Consider the following 20798-nt stretch of genomic DNA (forward strand, 5'->3'; position numbering starts at 1 on the left):
CATTTTTTTCCACTTTTTTTTTTTTTTTAATGTAATAAAAATGCTATATGTCTGTCACTCCGCTTGCGGAAGGAACAATTCCCTCTGAAATAGGATTTCCTGCCAATTCTCTTTGCAGTCAGGCTTCTCTGTCCGTACGTAATTTGAAGCAGTCTGATGGCTTTGACAGTCTAATTATAAAAGCGGGTTCATCCTTTTACTTGCATAAGGTAATAGGAAGGAAAAGTGGAATGGCCAAATAAAAATGACCAGGAAAATGATCTGCAATATCAGACAGGCCCTTGGTGAATACTGAAGGACTGCATTCCTGGAATATAAAGATGGATATCTGAAATATAGGCTTTGTTCCTTAGGGGATATGATGAAATTCAAGTTCTCCTGTTCACCCTCAATGAAACCTTTGTAGGAGTCTGTTATCTTCTTGATCTTGGGATGCTACCAGGAAATTTGAGTTATTAGGAGTGTGGGCCATTTCAGGTTGGTAGATAGACTCTTTCTTCAATCTGTTATCTTGCTTTACGTGATAAAAACAAAAGTTGTGTCTCTCAATTAGTGCCATCTAGAATTTGTTGCACAATATTGACCTCATGAAAAGAAAGTGGAAAGTATATGAAACCACTCGAGCCAATTGAAGAGGAGGTAAAACAGCTGTTAGAAGGGATGACAGTCTGGAGTAATTGATGTGCAAAGGAGCTGCTGAAGAAAGGTCCTTTATGAAAATAATCATGTTTGTCCAGATTTTTTAATCACGTTGGGGAAACAGGTCTGGAGACAGGGGATACAACAGAATCTCTCTTTAATTTTCCTGTGATTTATCCAGGGAAGATTCTGGGACAGGTAGGGGACAGGTGAGGAACTGAAGAGTAGCTTTAATAGTTCCCTTTGTTTCCTAGTACCAGCCACACAACAAAGCACTGAGAAAAACATTGCTCAGCCTGAAATGTCTTTCAACTGCTGTGAAATAGCACCGAGGGCTTCTAAAGAGACGGTGCCAAAAGAAATTCTGCAACTGTGAACATCTTCAAGTCAGGTTTGAATACCAAAGTTCAGAGGTGTGTGTGGGAAACGTTTTGTGATGTTTACTTAGGTAGGAATATTACTTAGCAACAACTTCCTGTAATTTTTATGTGCTGGGAATTTCTGTAACCATAAGCTTAGTTTTATTACCTTTGCATGGGAAAGGGGTCTCGAAGCACTGAACAGACTTCAAGGGCAAGATATTTTTAAAGCTTCAAACACAAAAGAAATTTTTCCAGTTGCTACCACATGAAGTGGAAGTGCTCCTTTTATTTGGAGATCTGATAAGAACTGCTTTTTTTTTTTTTTTCTTTTTTTTTTTTTTTCCCCTAGCTCTGACAAATGCCAGATGGAAGTTGACACCCGATAATCTCACTGGGGTGTCTGTTCTGAACCTTGCCAAGCGACAGCTTTATTGAGTGAGTGTAGTGCTTGTGGTTGGGGCTATTGTGATGCTTGCAAAGGGCTAGACATCCTAAACTAATTCACTTTAGCTTATTAAGAGTAGTTAAGAGATTTATGGTGCTTGGTGGTGTGATACAGCCCAGAATTGGGGAAAAAGGGGTGGAAACAATCACTCCTTACAAATGGCTATTTAAGAGTCTACTACTTACTTTAAAAACACCAAACAAAACTCGAGGCTGTGAAGAAGCATCTAGTTAGGCATTTCTCCACCAGCCTGGGGTGACACAAAACTCTGGGATTTCAGCAGAGTTTCAACCTGCTGAGCAGTCCCCATGCATGCAGCTCCTGTGGTCTCACCACATTTATGTTTCTCCAGCTTCTTCACTGCTGCACCTTTACTTAAATGCAGGGGGGTCGAAGATTTTTTTCCCCTGCCCCAGTTCCCAACCAGCACTTTAGGCAGAAGCCACTGTCTGATCCGTTCCATCTTCAGAGCATTTGAAGAAGAACTAATTCCTAGCTCATCCAACAGTTAATAAGCAGTAATAGAAAGAATTCTCCCCAAAGTTAAGATATCTTAATGGCTAAGATATCTTATCACGGTCTTGTCTAGACCGTGCTTTTGCCAAGAAGGGTTGGACCAGATGATTCTTGAGGCCCCTTCCAACCTGGAATTCTGTGATATCTTTACATACATACAGATAATTTCTGTACAGATGTCAAGGCAAAGGTTTTTGATTAGTTAAAAAGGAGAATGGGGTATTTCGCTGCTGATATGGTGGAAATGGGAAAAGTTTTCATCTTGTTTGGTCTGAGTTTTAATTCTTTCAACCTTAGCCCCTTCCCCCAAACACTTGTTATTTAAGTCAGTGTCTGGGCTGTTGAGGAGGCTGAGTGGAGTTTAACACTTCAGATGTGGTGGTTCAGCACTAAAGTAACTGGAAGATGTTTTAAGATCTCAGTTTTCAGTAGTGATGTTGACTGCTTGTGATTTCCAAGGGTGGTGTGCCAAGGGTACTTCAGGTACAATACTTATTTTTGCACTTCAAGAACAGTTCCAGCTTACCTTATTTGCTTAAACAAGGGAACCAGCACTATCCCTTGTTAGTTAAAATATAGAAGACTGAGTACACTTGGCAGACACATTTGTTGGAAAATGCTCTTGTCTGGGCATGGGTGTAGAAATGGGAAGTTACAGAATGTAAAAAAAAAAAAAGTAAAAAAAGATATTGAGCAACCTGTGTTAGTAATGCATGAATGGGAGAGCTGCAAATGGTTCACCTGGTGTGATGTGTTTGCTTGGGGAGGAGGAGACTTGTTTCATTCAGAGCGAATCCTGCTGAATGTTGGGGGTGCTTTGATGCCGTAAGTGAAGATAAAGAAACTAGCCAGCTTATATATCCTGTATGTTTTCCTCCCTTCACCCCTCCTTAATGAACGCAGAACAATGATTCTGTATTTTAAAGCTTTAAAATTTCAATTCATTTTAAAAGTATTCTAAATCAAATGCAATTCTGATGTCCCTTCCCGGATTTAGGCAAACAGGGCAAAACAAATGTAAGCTGTGTATGATAGTGTAGCATTCATTTTATGATGAAGGAACTGGAAATCTTTGTTGTGGAAGGCTTTGAAGGGATTGTGAACCATTGAGTCCATACAAAGAAGTGTATTCAGCGTGTCCGAGAAGACCAACTGAAATATGTCACTTGGCAAAACTCTCCGAAACATCTTTCTCTATCAGGAATTGGATTTGACAGAAATTGGCTCTGTAAATAAATTCTATGTTTAAAAAAAAAAAAAAACCCACAACAAAAAAAAAACAACAAACAAGCACCACAAAACAAACCACAAAAAAGGTCAAAAAACCCCAGGTGTGACCAGTGACAGAGATTGTTTCTAACTGAAAGGTTGAGGATTTCAAGACCTTTTGATTAATTACAGAGCTGATGAATAACCAACTGTGTCCTGGAGGAAGCAACACTAACCCTTCTCTCAGTCTGTAACAATAGCTGGTTAAAAGTTCAGTGATCATGCTTCCCAATTATATCCTATAATTGTGTGCTAGTTCCTATTGAAGGGATGTGAATGAACTTGCTGGGATGTTTATGCTGCTTAATTAGGGCTGTTGTGTTGGTTAGCTGAAAAAAAAAAAATAGGTTGGGGAGGGGGAAGTTGTGGGGGTACTGCCTGGGATGCTCTGGCAGGGCTGAGCTGTTTGGGACGTGTCTGTAGTTATTTCAGTTGCTGCTTTGATCCAAAGTTTGTGGCTGGAGCCTGAGCATGAGCTGAAATACTGTGATTACAGCTGTGTGCTTTCATCACCTTTATCTCGATTTTTTTAGATGAGGGTACCAGGGTGGCACTGTGCTGGCTGGGCTGACATTGTTTGAGGGTCTTCAGCGTTGCTTTTATTTTGGCTCATGGCATTTAAAACAAGCAGAGAATTGACTTTGCCTCTGTGTAGTGCCTAAACGTTAGCTATATATATACGGTTTATTTAGGGTTTATGTATAAGGTTTTCATTTAAGTCTGGCATCCTTGTGTATTTAAATGAACTGAAAAAGCAAGTCAGGATGCTCAGCACCTGTTCATGTCCCAAAAGTTTTCTAATGTGAAATTTCCTTTTCCCTTCTTCAAAATAGGGTCGGAATTGTTATCGAGGAGAAGGACAGAGGCAGGGCAAGAGGATGCTCTGTACTAACAAGGAGCTTCTAGCTCAGTACCCTCAGTGTGAGTTCCTTCATTTGAGAATGCACTTTTTTATTTACCTGACCAGAGGCTGCCTCCTGGACACCGTGAGAGGTTGGAGGCTCTGAGGAAGATGTTTTGAAGGAAATCTCACAAAAGAGTTGGAAAAAAAGTCCGGTTAGAATAGTATTCAGCTGAATACTGGGACTAATTTTCTTCTACATAACTTTAAAGAACTCGAGGTGTATGTGGTTTTGCTGGCATCACTCCGATGCACTCCGGGAAAATAAATGTGATTTTAATTTTGTGTATCAGGTTAGAGGTGCCCTCTTTCAAGGATGTCAAGAAATACTGCTCTGTTGTAATTGTAAATCAGGCCGTTTCAGCTTTTGCAGACAGCAGCTCCCACACTGTAGTCACTGAAGCACTGGCAGGTGCTGGGCAGTTGAGCTGTTAAGCGTTGTGACCCTTGTTCATATGCAAGTTTAATGAGGGTGATTGGTATTTAGCAAGATTGGTCTGATGAAGATTGTAAAATTTGCAAGGTCTTTTTAAGTTGGGGAAGGGGAATTTCATTCATCTGTTTGTAGAACTGCTCCAGTCTTTTGTTTTCTGCGGAATTTGAAGGCTTCTGGAGATGTACAGCTCCTATTGCTGGTCGCTTCGAACCACGGAATCCCAGGTGGGAAGGGGCCTCGAGGATCATCTGGTCCAACCTTTCATGGCAAAAGCACGGTCTAGACAAGATGGCTCAGCCCCCCGTCCAGCTGAATCTTAAAAGTGTCCAACGTTGGAGAATCCAGCACTTCCCTGGGGAGATTATTCCAGTGGCTGACTGTTCTCATTGTGAAAAATTTTCCTCTTGTGCCCAACTGGAATCTCCCCAGGAGTAACTTGCACCCATTACCCCTCGTTTTTTTCCATGTGACTCCTTGTAGAAATGGAGTCTCCATCATCTGCTTTGTAGCCACCCTTTAAATATTGAAGCTTGGGGCTCCTGCAGAACTGCTGCCGCTGGTATGCGGCCACGCTGGAATTTCAGGGCCCTGACATGATGAGCTGAGCCTGAGCTCAAGTTACAGGGAAAGACTGATGGTTTTTAAGTCAATGCACAGAGTTGAGGCAACTTAGGTAGCAAGCTTGTCAGAGATCAGAGAAAAATACCTGCAGACTGAGCGGCAGGTTGGTGGTTCTTCGTGCTCCTCTCAGTCCACTTTACCCTGACCCCTAAGCGTTCCTCATCTGGTCGTTTTTAAAAAGGGAATTGTCTGGGACAGGGAGGGAGAGAGTTGTCTCAATTTGTTCATTAAAATAAAGGCTGCTGGATTGTAAGGAAGGGAAGGTTCATACGGCAAGGGAGCAGGCACGGCTTGGAGTTGTGTAGCCATAATTTCCAACTCTTTTTTTATATTTTCTCTGGTTTTGTGGCTGTGGAGGCTTAATTATATTAACAGCACACGGCATTATTGCGATGTAGGGCTTTAATACCTGTGGGCAGGGGCAGTGGCCGCAGCACAGGAGCCGTGCGTACGGGGCGGGAGAGGTCGCAGAGATGCAGGAACAGATGGCACCTTCCCTGCCAAGTGCTGAGGTGTAACGTTCTCGTGTGGCAAAACTGCAAGGCAGTTTGCATGACACAAGTCGGGGTTGCTGGCTGGTTTTTTCCCCTGTTGATGTGAAGAGGAGCAAGTCTGATACTATGTGTTCAAGAGGAGGATGATGTGATGTCTGTGGGAGAGCTGCTGAACTTGGCAGCTTCGCTTTTGATAATGTGAGTAAGGTGCTGTTAGCTTCTGAGCTGTTTGTTCTGAAATACCTGAAAATAGTAACTGAGATTTTACTAAGCAACCTGCAGAAAAAAAAAAAAAAAAAAATCAAGTTCCAGCTATTGCACTGAGCTGAGCATCTGGAAATCTCTCGCACAGAATCTTCAGACATCACAGTAAAACTCTGTCGTAACGGCAACTTATGATGGTCGAAGAAGTATTTTATGGTTGAGAAAGTAGAATGCTTGCACTGATGATGGGCTTGAACCCTGCTGTGCTGTTAAAGACACGATTAGAAAATCTTGGGGATGATGCAGGAAGCTTTACTGGTGTATTGGGTTTCTTCAGCATAAGGCACGTGCAATTCAGCGACATCATGCGATAAGTAAGCTTTTTTCTGTTACCATTTTAAACTTCATTAAGCATCTATGTTGCATTACAGCACTGCAAGGTTTTTAATACTTCATGAGCAATGAAAATATTCATTAAAATTTGAGTAGCAGGCAAATGTTTTTCTTTGCTGCATAGACAAACCAATTAGATTTTATGGGTGGTGAAAACGTAGCAGCGATGATTTAATAAAACAAATAGGGCTTTTTTTTTTGCTTTTTTTTTTTTTTTCTGGTCTTCGGTCTTTTCTGAATGTCATCTTTCTGAAGTAAGGCTGATTGCACTGGATGTGTTTACACAGCTTCAGTTCAGGATGAATGAGTCCAAGACTTCCCTTGTAAGTACCCCTCAAAAGCTCCCAAAAGCCAGAGAGGAAATGGAGCTCCTCAGTGTGATGTCTGACTGTCTGAAAGTCTCGCCCAGTGGAGCCTTAACACGGCTTAAAGGAATAAGGCTTTTGTTTTAAAACTGTATTTGAAGCGAAGCCTTTAAAGCTCAATAAACTGTTTCTCTGTTTCATTCAGTTCCGTGGATTTTAGGCTTGGGAAATCTGCAGGCTCTGTGTTTCTGGCAGAAGGGGAACAGTAACGTGCAGTAGCACTCTTACCTGGAGACGTAGGGAAAAAAGCATTTATGTGGAAACTGGTGCTTTATCTGAGACAACTTCTCACCTCATCGGCAGCTTTCTACAATTATTAAATGAGCAAAAGAAATGTGGTGTGTAGATTACCTTTTCCATAGGCTTCTCTTCCACACTCCAGTAACCTTATCTCCAGCGCCGCTTAAATAATTTGTGGAGTGTTTGGCTTCTCTTTCAGTGCTTAGATATCGAGTTTCTAGTCCACAAAACTAGTCTGCAAGTCTATTAGAACTAGATATCTGCATCAAGCATCAGTTTTTGTTCTGGGGAATATAAAAGACTCTCTTCTTGAGCCTGTATAGTGGGTGAATTTGGTGGGTGTGATAAGAAAAACGTCCTCGTGTTTTGCATGGCTCTGTTGGCGAGAGGAGGAGTTGCTGCATGACGGTTCTTGTTGATCAGCACTGGGGAAGAGCATGTTGTTTTTCCACATGCTCTAATCTGTGATAACAAAAAGAACTCCAGATTGTGTTTTTCAAACACACTTCAGGTCTCTCGGTGCTCAGATTTACCAGTGACTAACCACAGCAGTAATACATCCATCCACCCAAGGCCTAATTGGAAGTGGCAGGGATTCAGATACAAGCTTTGCTTTGATACTAAAGGAGGCTGAGTGGGACTCAGCCACAAACTGTCAAGTGTTTCGCTTCCTACTCAGTATTTTACAGAGGATCACACGCTGGACGTGGGCTTGGATGCCACTGATCTCTTCTCAGCCCTGCCGTTGGCCTCGTGGGTGGTTCTCTGCCCCTCTGTGCCTCGGTGGTGGTCTGTAACGTGGAGCTGATCAGAGCGACCTGCTGACGAGCTGGGCTTCAGTAAACCTCAGATGGTGAACGCAGGAAGCGCCTCAAGGCAGAACTTAACTTTAAGATGGGTTTAGGCAAACAGCTGTCAGAAATGTCTTAGGTAAAATATTTGACCTGGCCTTGGACAGGTGAATGGACTGGGCAGCATTTTGAAAACTTCATCTCCCTTCCAGGTGAAGATTGCTTTCAGTAATGGCAGCTCTGTGCTGAGATCCAAAACCTCCATAATTTGCTTAAGAAAAAGACTCTTTGTCTCTGGAGAAACTGATACGGCTTCAGGTTTCACATAGAGGAGAGTCCCATCTCTTTTTCTTTCTGGATAACGCTAGTTTGTGTAAAGTCTTTTTTTTGCCAGAGGACTCTCTCCATTGGAAGGTTATATCTATAAATTTCCCACACACACAGAATAATTACCCCATTTAGGGATCAGCAGGTGTTGGGGCTCACGCCATGGGATCAGTTAGACCAGCTCTGAATAGTCTTAATTGCTCTGAAATGGACAATGCTGATGGCGACTGGTGATTAGACCGTATCTTGACTCCTGTGCTGATAAACATCCACAAAGCTGAAGCTTTTTAGCAGCCGTGGTGCACGCCTGCACAGTTTGTGTTTTGTAAGCAAATCCTGGTTCTCTCGATGGCCGAGCGTAGTTTAACGGGCGGATAACGAGACTTTTGCTACTACTGTACTTCCTTATTATTGAACAAAGTGATTTCAGTGAGGGTGGGTTTTATTTTAAGAGTTTACCGCAGCAGAGGCATGGAATACAACAGAATTTTCACAATTCTGACAATTGACAGCCATTAACTGTTTTGGAAGAAAGATTGAGAATCAAGATCTCCCCTGAGTTCAGCGTAACTTCAGAAGATTCAGTTCCCTTGTTGGCCTGTCCTTGTTGGGATGGTACAACTAGGTTGGGATTAAATTCCTTCAGATTACAACTTTCTCTTGCATAATTTACAAGGAGAACTAGATTAATAGCCTCTAAGGGTGGCTTGTGCAATGTAGTTAATGGGGTTTGTACTAATCTATAGCCATTTGTTTTTCCTTAGGGTTGTATTCGTGTGGCTTTTTGGTCATTTTTATCATTTCGCATGTGGCACTTTGATTAGAGAGGCGGAGTGATGTGGCATGACACACATCCTATAGTTCAAAAACAATAGGGATCGGTACGTTGGTAATGAGAAGCCATTAAGCAGATATATATCTGACTGGAGCTGAGTTGGTTAGTTTGTGCAAGGCTCACGTGTTATTATACACTGAATTACTTGAAAATGGGCATTGCTGGTATGCTGAAGATGATGAAGGCGAGTAGTAAATAAAAATACATTTCATAGAGAGGTCTCAACTGCTTGGCTCTGGGACTGCAAGCAAACAATATCTATTTCAGTACTGCTAAGTAAATTCTTATACCTAGAAATAAACTGTGGAGGGCACACTTACAGCTTTGGGCAAAGAGGGGAGGGTCTATAAATTAGTGGTCGTGAGCTGATGAGGCCAAAGAGAGAGTATTATGTGAGTGTATATAATCTGTGCATTTGATACTAGTATGCCTAGTAATGAGACACTGCATACATTTCTCCTTTCCATGGTTCAAATATACTTTGGGGAAAAAAAAAAAATATATATATATAGGTTCAGGGAAAACCATGACACCTATTAAATTACTGGAAGACATGCTTTAAGATATTTAGTTTTGGATGTATCTACGTGGGAAATAAATCTGGTGACAGGGATGTCTGCCTTAGCCCCTTGGTGAATCCTTCCGTGCGTTGGCTGCGTGCGTGGGCTGTAGCTGCTCTGTTGTGATTCCTGCCAGGTTTCCTCCTGCCAGCCTCGGGTTGTGCTGGGGAGCAGGCAGCTGACCGCCTTCCAAGGGCGCTGCCTGCTTGGAGAAGCTGCTGGAGACCTGGAGTCGCCTTCCCTCTGCTGCTGTCTCTGGCCGTCAGGCTCTCTGGGCACGGAGCAGAACCCGTTACCCGTGAGTGGCTGCAGTGGGACGGAGACTGGCACTGGGGTCAGATTCCCACCCCAGCCGTTCCGTGTCTAGCATGGATTTGGGCAGCGTGCTAAATGCCCATGCACCATAAAACAGTTTATGCATCCCGGTAACTTAAGGGAAAAAAAAGAAAATCTGTTTAGTAGAGCCAGTTAGCTCTGCTCCACAGGAAAATTAACCCTCCAGGTATTTCTTTGCACAACTGGCCTTCAGGTGATACTTTACCTTGCTCTCCTCATTCTCTCTGGGGGGTGAGGCAGAGGTGGGGGAAATCTGGAAGAAACTATGTTCCTTGTTCCTCTGCTTCTTTTCAGTATCGTCACCCACAAACACAAATTCAGTTTCAGTATCCGTGTTTACGATTCATGCTATGAAATCTGTCCAGATTAAAATCTTAACCTCTGTCTGACATTTCTGTGTTGATCATTAGTTATCAGCTTAATCTCCTTGTGGTTAATCTTATACTTCCGCCCATTTCATTACCTTTCTCGGTTATGGACAGCTCCACTTTCCTGTTTGTTCTAAGCCGTATGTCCTTTTTGGATTTGGATTTTAGATTTGCACTTATTTTGTGTGTCCGGGTTACATTTTACACATTTTTCCACGTAGCTAAAATGGAATCTTCCTTCCCCCCACACAGCTGAACGTGTCAGCTTAGCTTTCATTCTTTCATGCCTTGTTTACTACAACATCCCTCTCTGTGGCCTTGAGGAAAGCAATCTTACCCCTCTCTTATCTTTGCAGAAAGCAAAGGTTATACATTTCGCCTCACGCTTTGATTGTATCGCTCCTTGTTTTCAGGACAGGGTTTGTGGGTAAAAGTAATCGCTTGTCTTAGACCTGTGTTCGGAAAAATTAGATAGACCTTGTTCTTAAACCATCACCGTACACTGAAGCACTTCCCCGTATGCCCCACATATGCCCCAAATGGAGCGTAACTCCGTTTCTCAGCAGGGCAGGTACCAATTCCTGTACTTCTCTTCTGGCTTGTCCCGATGCAGCATCTTCTCTCATTCAGCACTAAGCTGCTGATTTGTTTTGGTCAGTCCATGCTGCCGATCACTAAAAAATAAACTGGTGTGATGAGAAGCCCCCAGCACTGTGCTGATCCGGTCACCCGGCTGAGAGGGAGGTGGTTCGCATCCTGCTGGTTCAGAGAGCAGAGACCTGTATTCAAAATAACAGCATGGACAGAGGCTTCACATGCAATTACACTTATTTTTAGGACATCTGCAGCTGCCTGGACCACTTCACTGTGATTCTCTTGGGTCTCGTGATGGGAGCGCGCAGGTTTGACGGGAGTAGGTTAAAGTGAACAGGGATGTTTGCGAGATGCTGTACATCAGAAAGAGTAATATATAGTTAAATATTAACGTGAAGCTTTCATGAGGCTCCCAGGGGGTGTGTCAGCTGTTGAATGATAAAAACAAATCCTTAGGTTGTAATAAGGATTGAAATTTAACAAACCATAAGAACAAAAAAAGCACCCTCATAGCTGTGGGTAAAATTATGTGCAAAGCTTTACAGAAAAATTCCCCAAATTAACTTTAAAAATTCTGGTCTTGGTCTAAATGACAAATTCTCTGTTCCGATGTACAGAATCAGGTACAATGTGAGGTGGCTGATGTCCAGCTGACTCTAACTACTCCTTACAAATCTCCATGTTCCCTGGAGGTTAGGCACACTGATCATTTCTGCTCCTTTTTACAGGGAGATAGATTTCACTTAGTGGCTCTTTAGCAAATTACGGTCAGAAGGGCTGAAGCTCCAAAGCTTCTGGCCTCCCAATCCTGAGGGGTAGGAGTAGGTGTGGTGGCTTCTTAATCTTCAATTACAAGCCATCAAAGGCCCTGACAGTAGCAAAGCCTGGAGTTAGTATCAGTTTGCACGGAGCGTTACACTTAGTGATAACTGGCTGAGCACTCCAGGTTTTGCCTGAAGATGCAGTGTCAATTTTGGGGCTTGCATACTAAAGAAAAACAAGCAAGCAAGCAGAGGTTGGTGGTTATTTCTGATCACTTAGCTGCGCTGAGCTCCCATGTCATTTTGAACACCAAGTACAAGGAGCAGGCTTGCTCTGCTTGCCAGAGAATGGCACAACAGCCGTGTTGTAGACACAGGGTAAAGTATTTACAGCTTCTCCTCACTCTCCTTGTGTGCACTTTGAGACACTTGTTCTGCCTTTAACAGTGCTGCCGTGTTTTCAAATCAAACTCCGTGTTTTGGTATTTTGAGCTTGATTGCTAACAGTTTAGCCAGATTTCTGCAAGTTGTTTTTACCTGCTCGGGGAATCAGCTTGACTGAAAGGAACTAGGACAATGAAAACAGACATTGTTTTGAGGTTTGGTGGTTTGTTGTTTTTTGGGTTGTTTTTTTTTTTTTTCCCCCCAGCTTTATCCCCTAGCTCTCATCAGAGAGAGATGCTTTGTTTTCTTAAGTTCAGTTCATAAGGGACTTGCTGCCGTCGTGTAAACACCATGTGCACTGCTTAAAATGCATGAAAGGAAAATGTTTCTTTGATCTTTATTCTATCTGGGCGATATTAGGCACACTCAGATGGGAGGCATCCACTTCTCTGTGTAAGTAGTTGGGGTGTCAGAGGAGAGGAGGAGTGCAGACCTTCAAGGGAGAGAAACAGAAAAGTGTAGTTACATGATTTGTGAATTGAGAGCCTGTCCTGAAGCTCAGTGGGAGAAGGTGAGGGTCTTTCATAGCTGAGATTTGTAGTCCAAGAAGTCCTATCCCTGAAAATAATTGACAATATTTGGGCTGTCTGGCTAACTCCAGCCACAGAGGTGAGCCACCCAGTCTGAAGTTTTCTACAGCCAGGCACAGGCACTGTGCTGTGTCCTCCGTGTAGTAGCTGGAGAATCTCATTTGCAAAGGTTGTAACTTCTTAAAAAGATAAAGAGCGAGTGACCAAAGGCATTGGGGATCCACTGTGGTTGATGACTTCGTCCAGGCTTCATCATATTAAGATGACTTATTTAAATATTCTATAAATAAAAGTGTGTGTGTGTGTATCCCTATGTACGTGTGTGTTTATGAGTTCCTCTTAGTAAGTTTTCTGTATTCCCTGGCATAATTCACATATGAGTAAATTTCTTTCCAGAGAAATACTTCACCATCAGTTGTAGTGCAGAAGATAATAGATGACTCCATAGTCTAAAGAGCAGAAGGTTGGCATGGAAGAGACTGCATTTCTAGAGAGGTCTCCCTTTATCAGCTCTTTTCCTCTATTAGAAAGAGAGCTCAACCTTTTCCCTCTATCTCCATTGAACAACTCCTTTCACAGACCTCCGTATCCTCCGTTATCGGGACTGGACAAGGTGGCACACAACTCCAAACCCTTTTATCTTTTCTCACCTCGTTTGCTGATCCTAGCAGGTCCAAGCAACGCTACCAGCATCTCAGTTGGTTTTAGGTGTGACGGCTGTTCTTGGCTGGGGGGACACCTCACGGGAGGCAGCTGAGCACACGGGGTCTGCAAATGGCACCAGTCCTGGGTTGGAATATTTGAGACGTTCCCTGTAGCTCCAGATGAGCACATAACTTATGAAAGGGTTGGGAGGCAAAACAAGTTTTTCCTTATCCTTGCTGATAGGTGAGATAAGAGTTGTAACGTTGTCCTGCGAAATGTCAATAGGAAGTTTCCTTTACATTTTAGTAACGTTTTGTTGTTTTTGGAACTCACTGTCTATGGCAAGGGAGGCACGTGCAGTTAATTTTATCTGTTCCTGTGTAAATATGGACCTCCTAATGTTCCCAGCTCACAGTTCAGTGGGGTCATGGCATTATGTACTGTACTATCTTATTTTATAAATAACACTTTCATTTTAGTGCCGATTGTAAACCCCTGAATTTATTTGGCATTTGCTCCTTCCCGAGTTGGTGCTAAGAACTGAAATCCTGGGTGTGGATAACAGCATTTGAGCTGATGTGTTTTGGGAGGGTTGTTCCTTGGATGTCTTCAGTGTTGGGGAAGAGAGAGGGATAAATGTTGTTAGAGCAGTTGAGCACTGTGAATAAGTGACATAAAGTTTGCTTGAATGTCTTGTGACAGTTCCTGAATTTTGCTTGATAACTACAGTCAGTGTCAGGCATTGCTGGCAGTCTTTTTGTAGAAGCATGTTAACCTCTTATTTTCTGTTCTGTTCTAGTTTCTCCATTTATTTTGTAGATTCAGGAAGGTGTGGGAGAGCTACTGTTGTTAGTCACCAAGGCGATCAAAAGTCACCATGCTCTTAGAGGCCAGTGGACCTCTATAACCTTGTTCTTCCCAGGCACGTTCCTGCCGTCACTGCGCCCTGGGAGCAGTTTGCCCTGTGCAGACCAAGAGCTGCCACTGGTGGGGTTTAGGGTTTATGTTTCTGTCTCTCTGGTCTTGGTGACATGAAGAAATAATTGAAGGACATAAGCCACAGTGCAGAGGGATTGGCAACACACTGTTTTTCTTGCAGCAACCCTCTGCCAACCCACTCTGCTATGGAGTTTTAGATTTATACCTAGTCTTCACTGGAAACTTTTCTGTAATTTTTAATAGCTCTTTTCAACCTTATGATACATTAATGCACTCTGATTAGGTGTCATCTTGACACGTTCAGGTCAAATAAATGTTCAAAATAACTAGATGATCATGCATTTAAAAAAAAAAAAAAAAAGAAAATTGTTTTAGGGATGAAAAGTTTGTTACAGAGCTCTGTAACAAACGCTGCTTAACAGCTTACTGAATTTGGAGTCTTCCTGAAAGGAAGAGAATGAGTTAATCTTGAGGAAAAGTGATCGAGTACAAAATGCTGTGTACATATAACGTGATTTAATACATAAGTTTATAAGGAGGGGAGATTCATACAGGTTTCAAACAGCAGTGATGCCGCTCAGCACTTGCAGTAATTCAGGCAACAAGCACAAACTCTGTAGTGCTAAATTAAGATCACATGCTTGCAACACACGCTCAGAGGAGTTACTGCCGTGGGCGATTAGTCCTTGGGTTTCCTTTTTTTTTTTTTTTCTTTCCCCTTGTTGGTTTTGTTTTTGTTTAGAACCGCAAGAACCCATTTCTACGGAGGTCATTATCGTGACGATACAGTGAGGAAATTAAATTACAACTGTAACTCAAGTATGATTATAAGTGTGTGTGTGTGTGTGTGCGCGTGCGGGACTATTCAGGGATAAATTTATATGACAGATATTGCAACCATTTACAGTAGGAGGGGGAAAAAAAAAAACCCACACAGGGAAATGCAGAGCTCTCTGATAGTGTTTCTGTGGCAGCCTGACTTTGAATTTTATGCGTGTGCACATCATATAACATTACACGAACCTAAGCTCTGGCATCGAGCGATACGGATCACGGCCAAAACAAGCCATTTTAAGCTCTGTCAATGCCGGGTTCCTACTGGCTTCCTCCTACATTTTTCTCCTGGATATAAATACACCTCATGAGTTAAAACACTCGCCGTGAGAAAAACCCTGCAATAGCCGGTTAAATTGCATTAGCCTGGTGAGTTTTGCAACTCGTGGGCAGAGAGTGGCGTGGCCTCCCGGGCAAGCTGTGGGAGGAGAGGGCTCTTTGGGGAGCCCCATTTGGGGTGGCTGGCAAGGGGTTAAGGCGTGTTTGCCTTGTGCAGATAGCGGAGCGGTTGGATGCCTCCCTGCGCAGGCAGCAAATGCATTGGCTGAGGTTGAGGGCGGTTCTCCTGCCGCAGTTGTTTTCTGTCCTGGACTTCGTTGGATCTGGAGCCTCCTAATTGCCTTGTCTGTAATCAAAACACAGCTTGTGTAATTCATGAAAAAGGACCTGGGGGTGCAAAGCGAGTTTGCTTCTTGTCGTTGGCTCATCTGGTGGCCAAGAGGAGTGGCTTGTATGGGACACTGCTGGTGGCCCCGGCTGGCCGAGAGGACCTGTGGTGGCCCGGGCTGCCTCTGCTGACCCACACGGTCACATGGATGGGGCTTGTTATTGCACGGTAGAAAGATCATGTTGATTCATGACAAATCGGTCCCAAAACCATGTGGGAACATCTGTCCCTGTACAGTTTATACACAGCATCAGTTCATACATGTGCTTTAGAATTTCTTCCTCAGCTGTGTACCTCACAGCCACACGTTTGAATCCTCAGTTCAACTCACCCGGGACATTGCTATTTAAACCCACCCAGTGGCAGAGAATCCCAAAAGAACAGCAAAACTTACTCTGAGTGATTTTTATCTTTTTTTTTTTTTTCCCCCTTTCTTTCTGACAATTCACTGCTATTGTTGTGTTAGCAGAAAGCAAGAAACAAGACCTAACACAAATGTTTGTAATAATACTTCAATATTCAGACAAACTGTGTTTATTAGCTGAACAGCTTAATGTTTAATTGACTTCCCTGTTAAATATGTATCTCCTGGTTACCTGTTGTTGGCTCAGGAGTATGTTTACAGTATCAGTGTGTTTTGTTTCCACCTGAAGCACAGGGAAGTGGTGAAAGGACGGGGAGCGATCCACAGAGGTAGAAATTCCTTTGCGCTGACTCTGCTGCCTTTTGTCCCCCCCAGCTGGGCCTCAGCAGCATGAAGAAATGTCAATTTGAATCTATAATCAGAAAGGTTTGTAAAATGCATTGTTTCCTAAGTCTTTGGAGCCACTCTAGCTAGCTAGTTAAATATTTATTTGCCCCTGGAACTACAGGTTTGAACCTCTGTGTCAGCTCTGTTTCTCCCCCATCCAGGGTGGATTAGTTAAGTGTTTGTGCTGTTTGTCATCTCTGGGACAGGGAATTTAAAAGTCCCATTCTTAAAGACGTGATGAAGAGGTTTCGTGGCTGTGATGAGCCGCTTTGCTTTGGTGCTGGGGCTGAAGCGCTTTTTCCTGCGGCACCTTTTGTGGTACGATGTGGTGGCTTCTCCCCCTACCCCAAAACATCTGTTCCCTTGTCTCTAACTAGGATTTTGGAAGTTCCCTTTTGACTTTCTCCTCTTCTGTGAGGAATGAAAAGAGTTGAGTCTTTTCCCTATGCTGAGAGGGAGGCACCACATTGTCCAAAAGTCCCTCAGCATTACCCAGAGGCCGGGGCTGTGCAGGTGCTTGTCTAAACATACCCTGTGCCTCCTGGGTTTGTACCTGACCATGCCACGGCTCCCAAAAGTCTGATCTCATGGCGAAGAGGCAAATCTACGTGGGCCAGTGACAATACTGGAGTCTGCAAACCTCCATGACGAAGGGGTAATGAGGTGCACTTGGTCAGCACAAACCTATTCAGTGTTGTCCTGCAGTGAAAGCGTAATGTGGCAGAAAAAAAAAAAAAAAAAGAAAAAACCCATCTGACCCGTCTGGAGTCACATAACCTGGATACTGTAGTAATAGTTATAAGAAGTGGGAGTGAAGATAAGTTGGAGAGGTTTCTATGTGATTTTCAGGTGTTTTCTAGCATGCATACTTTGATAATGTCAGGACAGCATCTATTCAGGATCTTGTGTAATGAGGATTTGCACAAAATAGTAATTGACAATTTCTGGTCTTGAATGCTTAATGAAAAAAAAAAAAAATATTGCCTTGGCTGCTTTGCCTTCTTCAAGCTCTTTTAGACATCAAAAGCTCGTAGAGCAGGAAAAAGAGAAACGTTAAAAACAGTTTAAAAATAGTTTAATTGTATCTTCTAGAAGCCTTTAAAGTTGAGAACTGAAACGGTTTCTGCCCTGTGAATATTTGCAGCTGAGTTAAAAATATGTAAATAAGCTTAGGACTTTGAAGATTAGTTTCCATAACAAATTTTAAAAAAAAAAAAAAAAGTGTGGTATAATGTTAAATAGGTGCCGTGTGTCACTGGGTGTTTTGCATGAGGGCAAACTCTTTCAGATTACCTGTCTGCTCCAGTGACTCCTTGAGAAACAAATGTTGTCTTTTGAATATTTTAAACTTTGTAGTTCTTAAGCACGAAACAGCCCCAGGAAAATACCTTTTTGCAGGAAGCACCAGTGGTGAACACTGTGACTTGTGGTGCCAGCACTCACTCTCCAGCTTGCAGAAATCCTTCCTGCACGCGTTCGCCGTGGCGGCTCCGTCCCAGCTGGGTGCTCCCCCCGTTTCAGGGAGGTGGGTGCTGCAGGGGGTGCTGCTGCTGGCCAGTGTAAAGTCCTTGCAAGGCATCGGTGTGTCAGCGCTCACTTGGGAACGTGGGGAGGTGTGTGAGAAACAGCCCACGCTTCCCCGCCCCTCCCTCCCCCCCACAAACCTTGATATTTTGGACTGGAATTAGTAAGCTTGGTGGTGTTTTGGACTAAATCCTGGATTTTTCAGTCTTGTGTTTTTCTCTTGCCAGTATTTCTAATAAACTGCACCCATGACATCTGTTGCTAGTCTGTGCTCCATCTGTGGCCTCATAAAGAACGTATGACCACGCTTTTAAAACAAGCTTCTCGTTTTATATTTTGTCTAATACAAGGTATCATCTGCAAGTGGCTTCTATTGGGCTGTTGGCGTTTCCATCAGTTACTATTTGTGACAGGTTCACAAGATGAGACCTGTTGCTAGAAAAGGGCAAAAAGTTGGTCAGCATCAAAGAAAATGAATTTGAAATACACTCTTGTGTTACCGGATGAATCTTGAGGGATGCACCAAAAAAAAAAAAAAAACCCCGCAGTGAATGACTGACAAGGAAGCAGTGAAGATATTTGAGATTAGATTGACCTTGTGATAGAATTATCCATTTAATATTTCTTCAAAGGATTTGTCAGGCTGGAACAAACCCGAGGTTGCTCTTCTTTACCATCCCAGCTACTGCTGCTTATTCCGAGAGTGGCATTAACCGCTTTAACACACTTAATTCTTCAATCCTTCAACACAAGGCAGCGCGGGGCGAGGGGGGATTTTCTTCCTAGCCACAGCTGGGGATTTGATCATCAAAACATCGGTAGCACGCTATGCTGTGGATCCTACATGCTGCTCATTTAGTTGACTAAAACTAGAGAACTTTCCGCTGTTGGTCAGCTCACGCACGTGAGCCAGAAATTAAAAATAACATTTTAGCCTCTCGACATCAGTGTGTTTGGGATCTCCCCAAATAAAGCCCCTCCTGCTTCAACACTGAATGTTGGATGGAAAGCTTGGGAGATTTGGAGGCAGATGAGGTTGATCGGGTGTGAAGTTCCTTGGCCTGGCCAGCACAGAGCACAGGAGGACTTACCTCTGCCTTCCTTCACCGAGGGCGCTTGGGCAGGGCAGCAGAATCTGTTCAGATGTGCCCTCAGAGTTTGGTGAGAGGAAGGTGATGTCTTGAGCCACGTCTTGGCAATTCACAGCTGCCACCCAAAGGTTGTATTGTCACCGCGTGGATAAATCCAGGCCCATTTCCCCCCAGCCCTCATCTCAGTTCTTCCTCCTGCTGTCTGAATGGCTGCATCAAAGCTGTACTTGGCTTTGGTGCTTGCTCTTCTAGTGGTGATTTCAGCTTTTTATATCTTTTCTGACTTGAAATTCTGTGGCGTGTTCTGGATTAAGCAGTTGGATTTGATTGGTTCAGCCTCGTTTGAACCATGAAGGCTGGATGTGGAGGTGCTGAGGGGCAGGACTCCCCTTCAGACCTTCTCTGGGTTTGCTCAGCCTCCTCTCCAGCTCCTTGCTCAGCGTTAGTCATGGCTTTTGCTCTGAGCTATGCTGCTGCTTGGTTTCTATTTCAAAGCCCAAACCGCTCATTAAAAGTATTGTGAGGCGCTAAGTAATGGGTAATTAAAAAGTAAACCATAAAAACCTCAAGAATAACACTTGTGGGTGCCCTTCTTTTTGGACTTGCTGGGAGAGTCACCGAAGAGCTTGTGTTGGGTGCCAGGGCAGCAGCTTCCTCCAGGGAAGCTGGTGAGAGGTTGATAGACAGATAGGAAGCAAATCCTGATAAAGCTGAAGGGTTTTGTAAAAACGTTGCTGGACATGCGTTATTCGCAGCGTTATTGTGGGAAAATTAGTTTCTTAAGCTAAGAAACTAGAATCTTCTGGCTGAAACTGTGTACCCCAGACTGCGAAGCTCTTACTGAAGTCTCGGTACTTCTGGGCTTCAGAAATAATGTTGGAGACTCCAGAACTTCCCTGGGAGCCTTGTAGTACTGGACCGAGAGAAGAGGAAAACTTGTTTTTCTCTTTTTTGAAGATGAGGATTAATGAAATGTGAGGGTGAATGCTAACCTTCAAAAACATTGATTAAAATTTGGAATTTACACAGAAAAGTGGAGATGAGACAGATGTCAGCGTTTCATAGATGCCTCTTTGAAAAGAAAGTTGCCAGACCAAGCAGGATGAAGTTCATTGCTCGTAAGCCTTTCATGATCATACAACTTCGGCTTGTCCTGTGGTACTCAGTTGCCTTTTATCTTTTCTTTTCACAGTTTGTCCACCTGCCTGCAAATCCCAGGGCTGCACCTCTGACGGTCAGTGCTGTCACAGCGAATGTCTTGGGGACTGCACGGAGCCAAACAACCCTGAAAAATGTGTGGCTTGCCGCAACTTCTACCTTGATGGCAAATGTGTGGACACCTGCCCCCCCGGTTACTATCGCTTTGAGGGGTGGCGTTGTGTGACCTTCAGCTTCTGCCAGGAACTGCACAACAAATGCAAAAATGCCAGGGAGTCGGGGTGTCACGTTATCCACAATAACGAATGTGTTCATGAATGCCCGTCGGGGTACATCATGAATTCCAGCAAGTAAGTACTGGTGTCTGCAGGTAAAGAAACCATTTTGTAGCTTTTGTACTGTGCTTTTCTCTCGCTTGGACAGAGGGTTTGTGTTCTGTGACAAGACCAAGAAAAGTTTTCGGCACTGGAGTGTCTGTGATAATTACCTGGTCTACTTTAATATGATTTGCAAACTAACACCTTGCTATTTCAAGATGTTAAAAGCAGACGGGCCTACCTACCATGTGCCAGTAGTTTATTCTTCCCTTGGCTTCTCTTGTTTCCTCTCAAGTTTGGAAAAAGTGGGAAAGGGAGACTGAGAGGGAGGACAAGGAAGAGGAGTATCCTCAAGTTGGAAGGGTCTTTCTGTAATCGAGTGGGACGAGGGAGATGGGCAGTGGAGAGGCTTTACTAGCCCTGCTTCCCTTCCCCTCCAAA

The 20798-nt window shown here is 43.5% G+C and overlaps 1 protein-coding gene across 1 annotated transcript in view; it reads left to right on the forward strand.

The window, feature by feature from the left end:
• Positions 1 to 20798, forward strand: part of INSR (insulin receptor) — a 56375-nt gene that overhangs the window by 11729 nt on the left and 23848 nt on the right. The window contains exon 3 of the mRNA XM_074927988.1: positions 20075 to 20390. Coding sequence (XP_074784089.1) covers positions 20075 to 20390 — 316 coding nt within the window. The remainder of the gene's footprint in view (positions 1 to 20074; positions 20391 to 20798) is intronic.

The sequence above is a fragment of the Athene noctua genome, chromosome 27 (genome assembly GCF_965140245.1).
Source record: "Athene noctua chromosome 27, bAthNoc1.hap1.1, whole genome shotgun sequence".
In the NCBI taxonomy this organism is placed as follows: domain Eukaryota; kingdom Metazoa; phylum Chordata; class Aves; order Strigiformes; family Strigidae; genus Athene; species Athene noctua.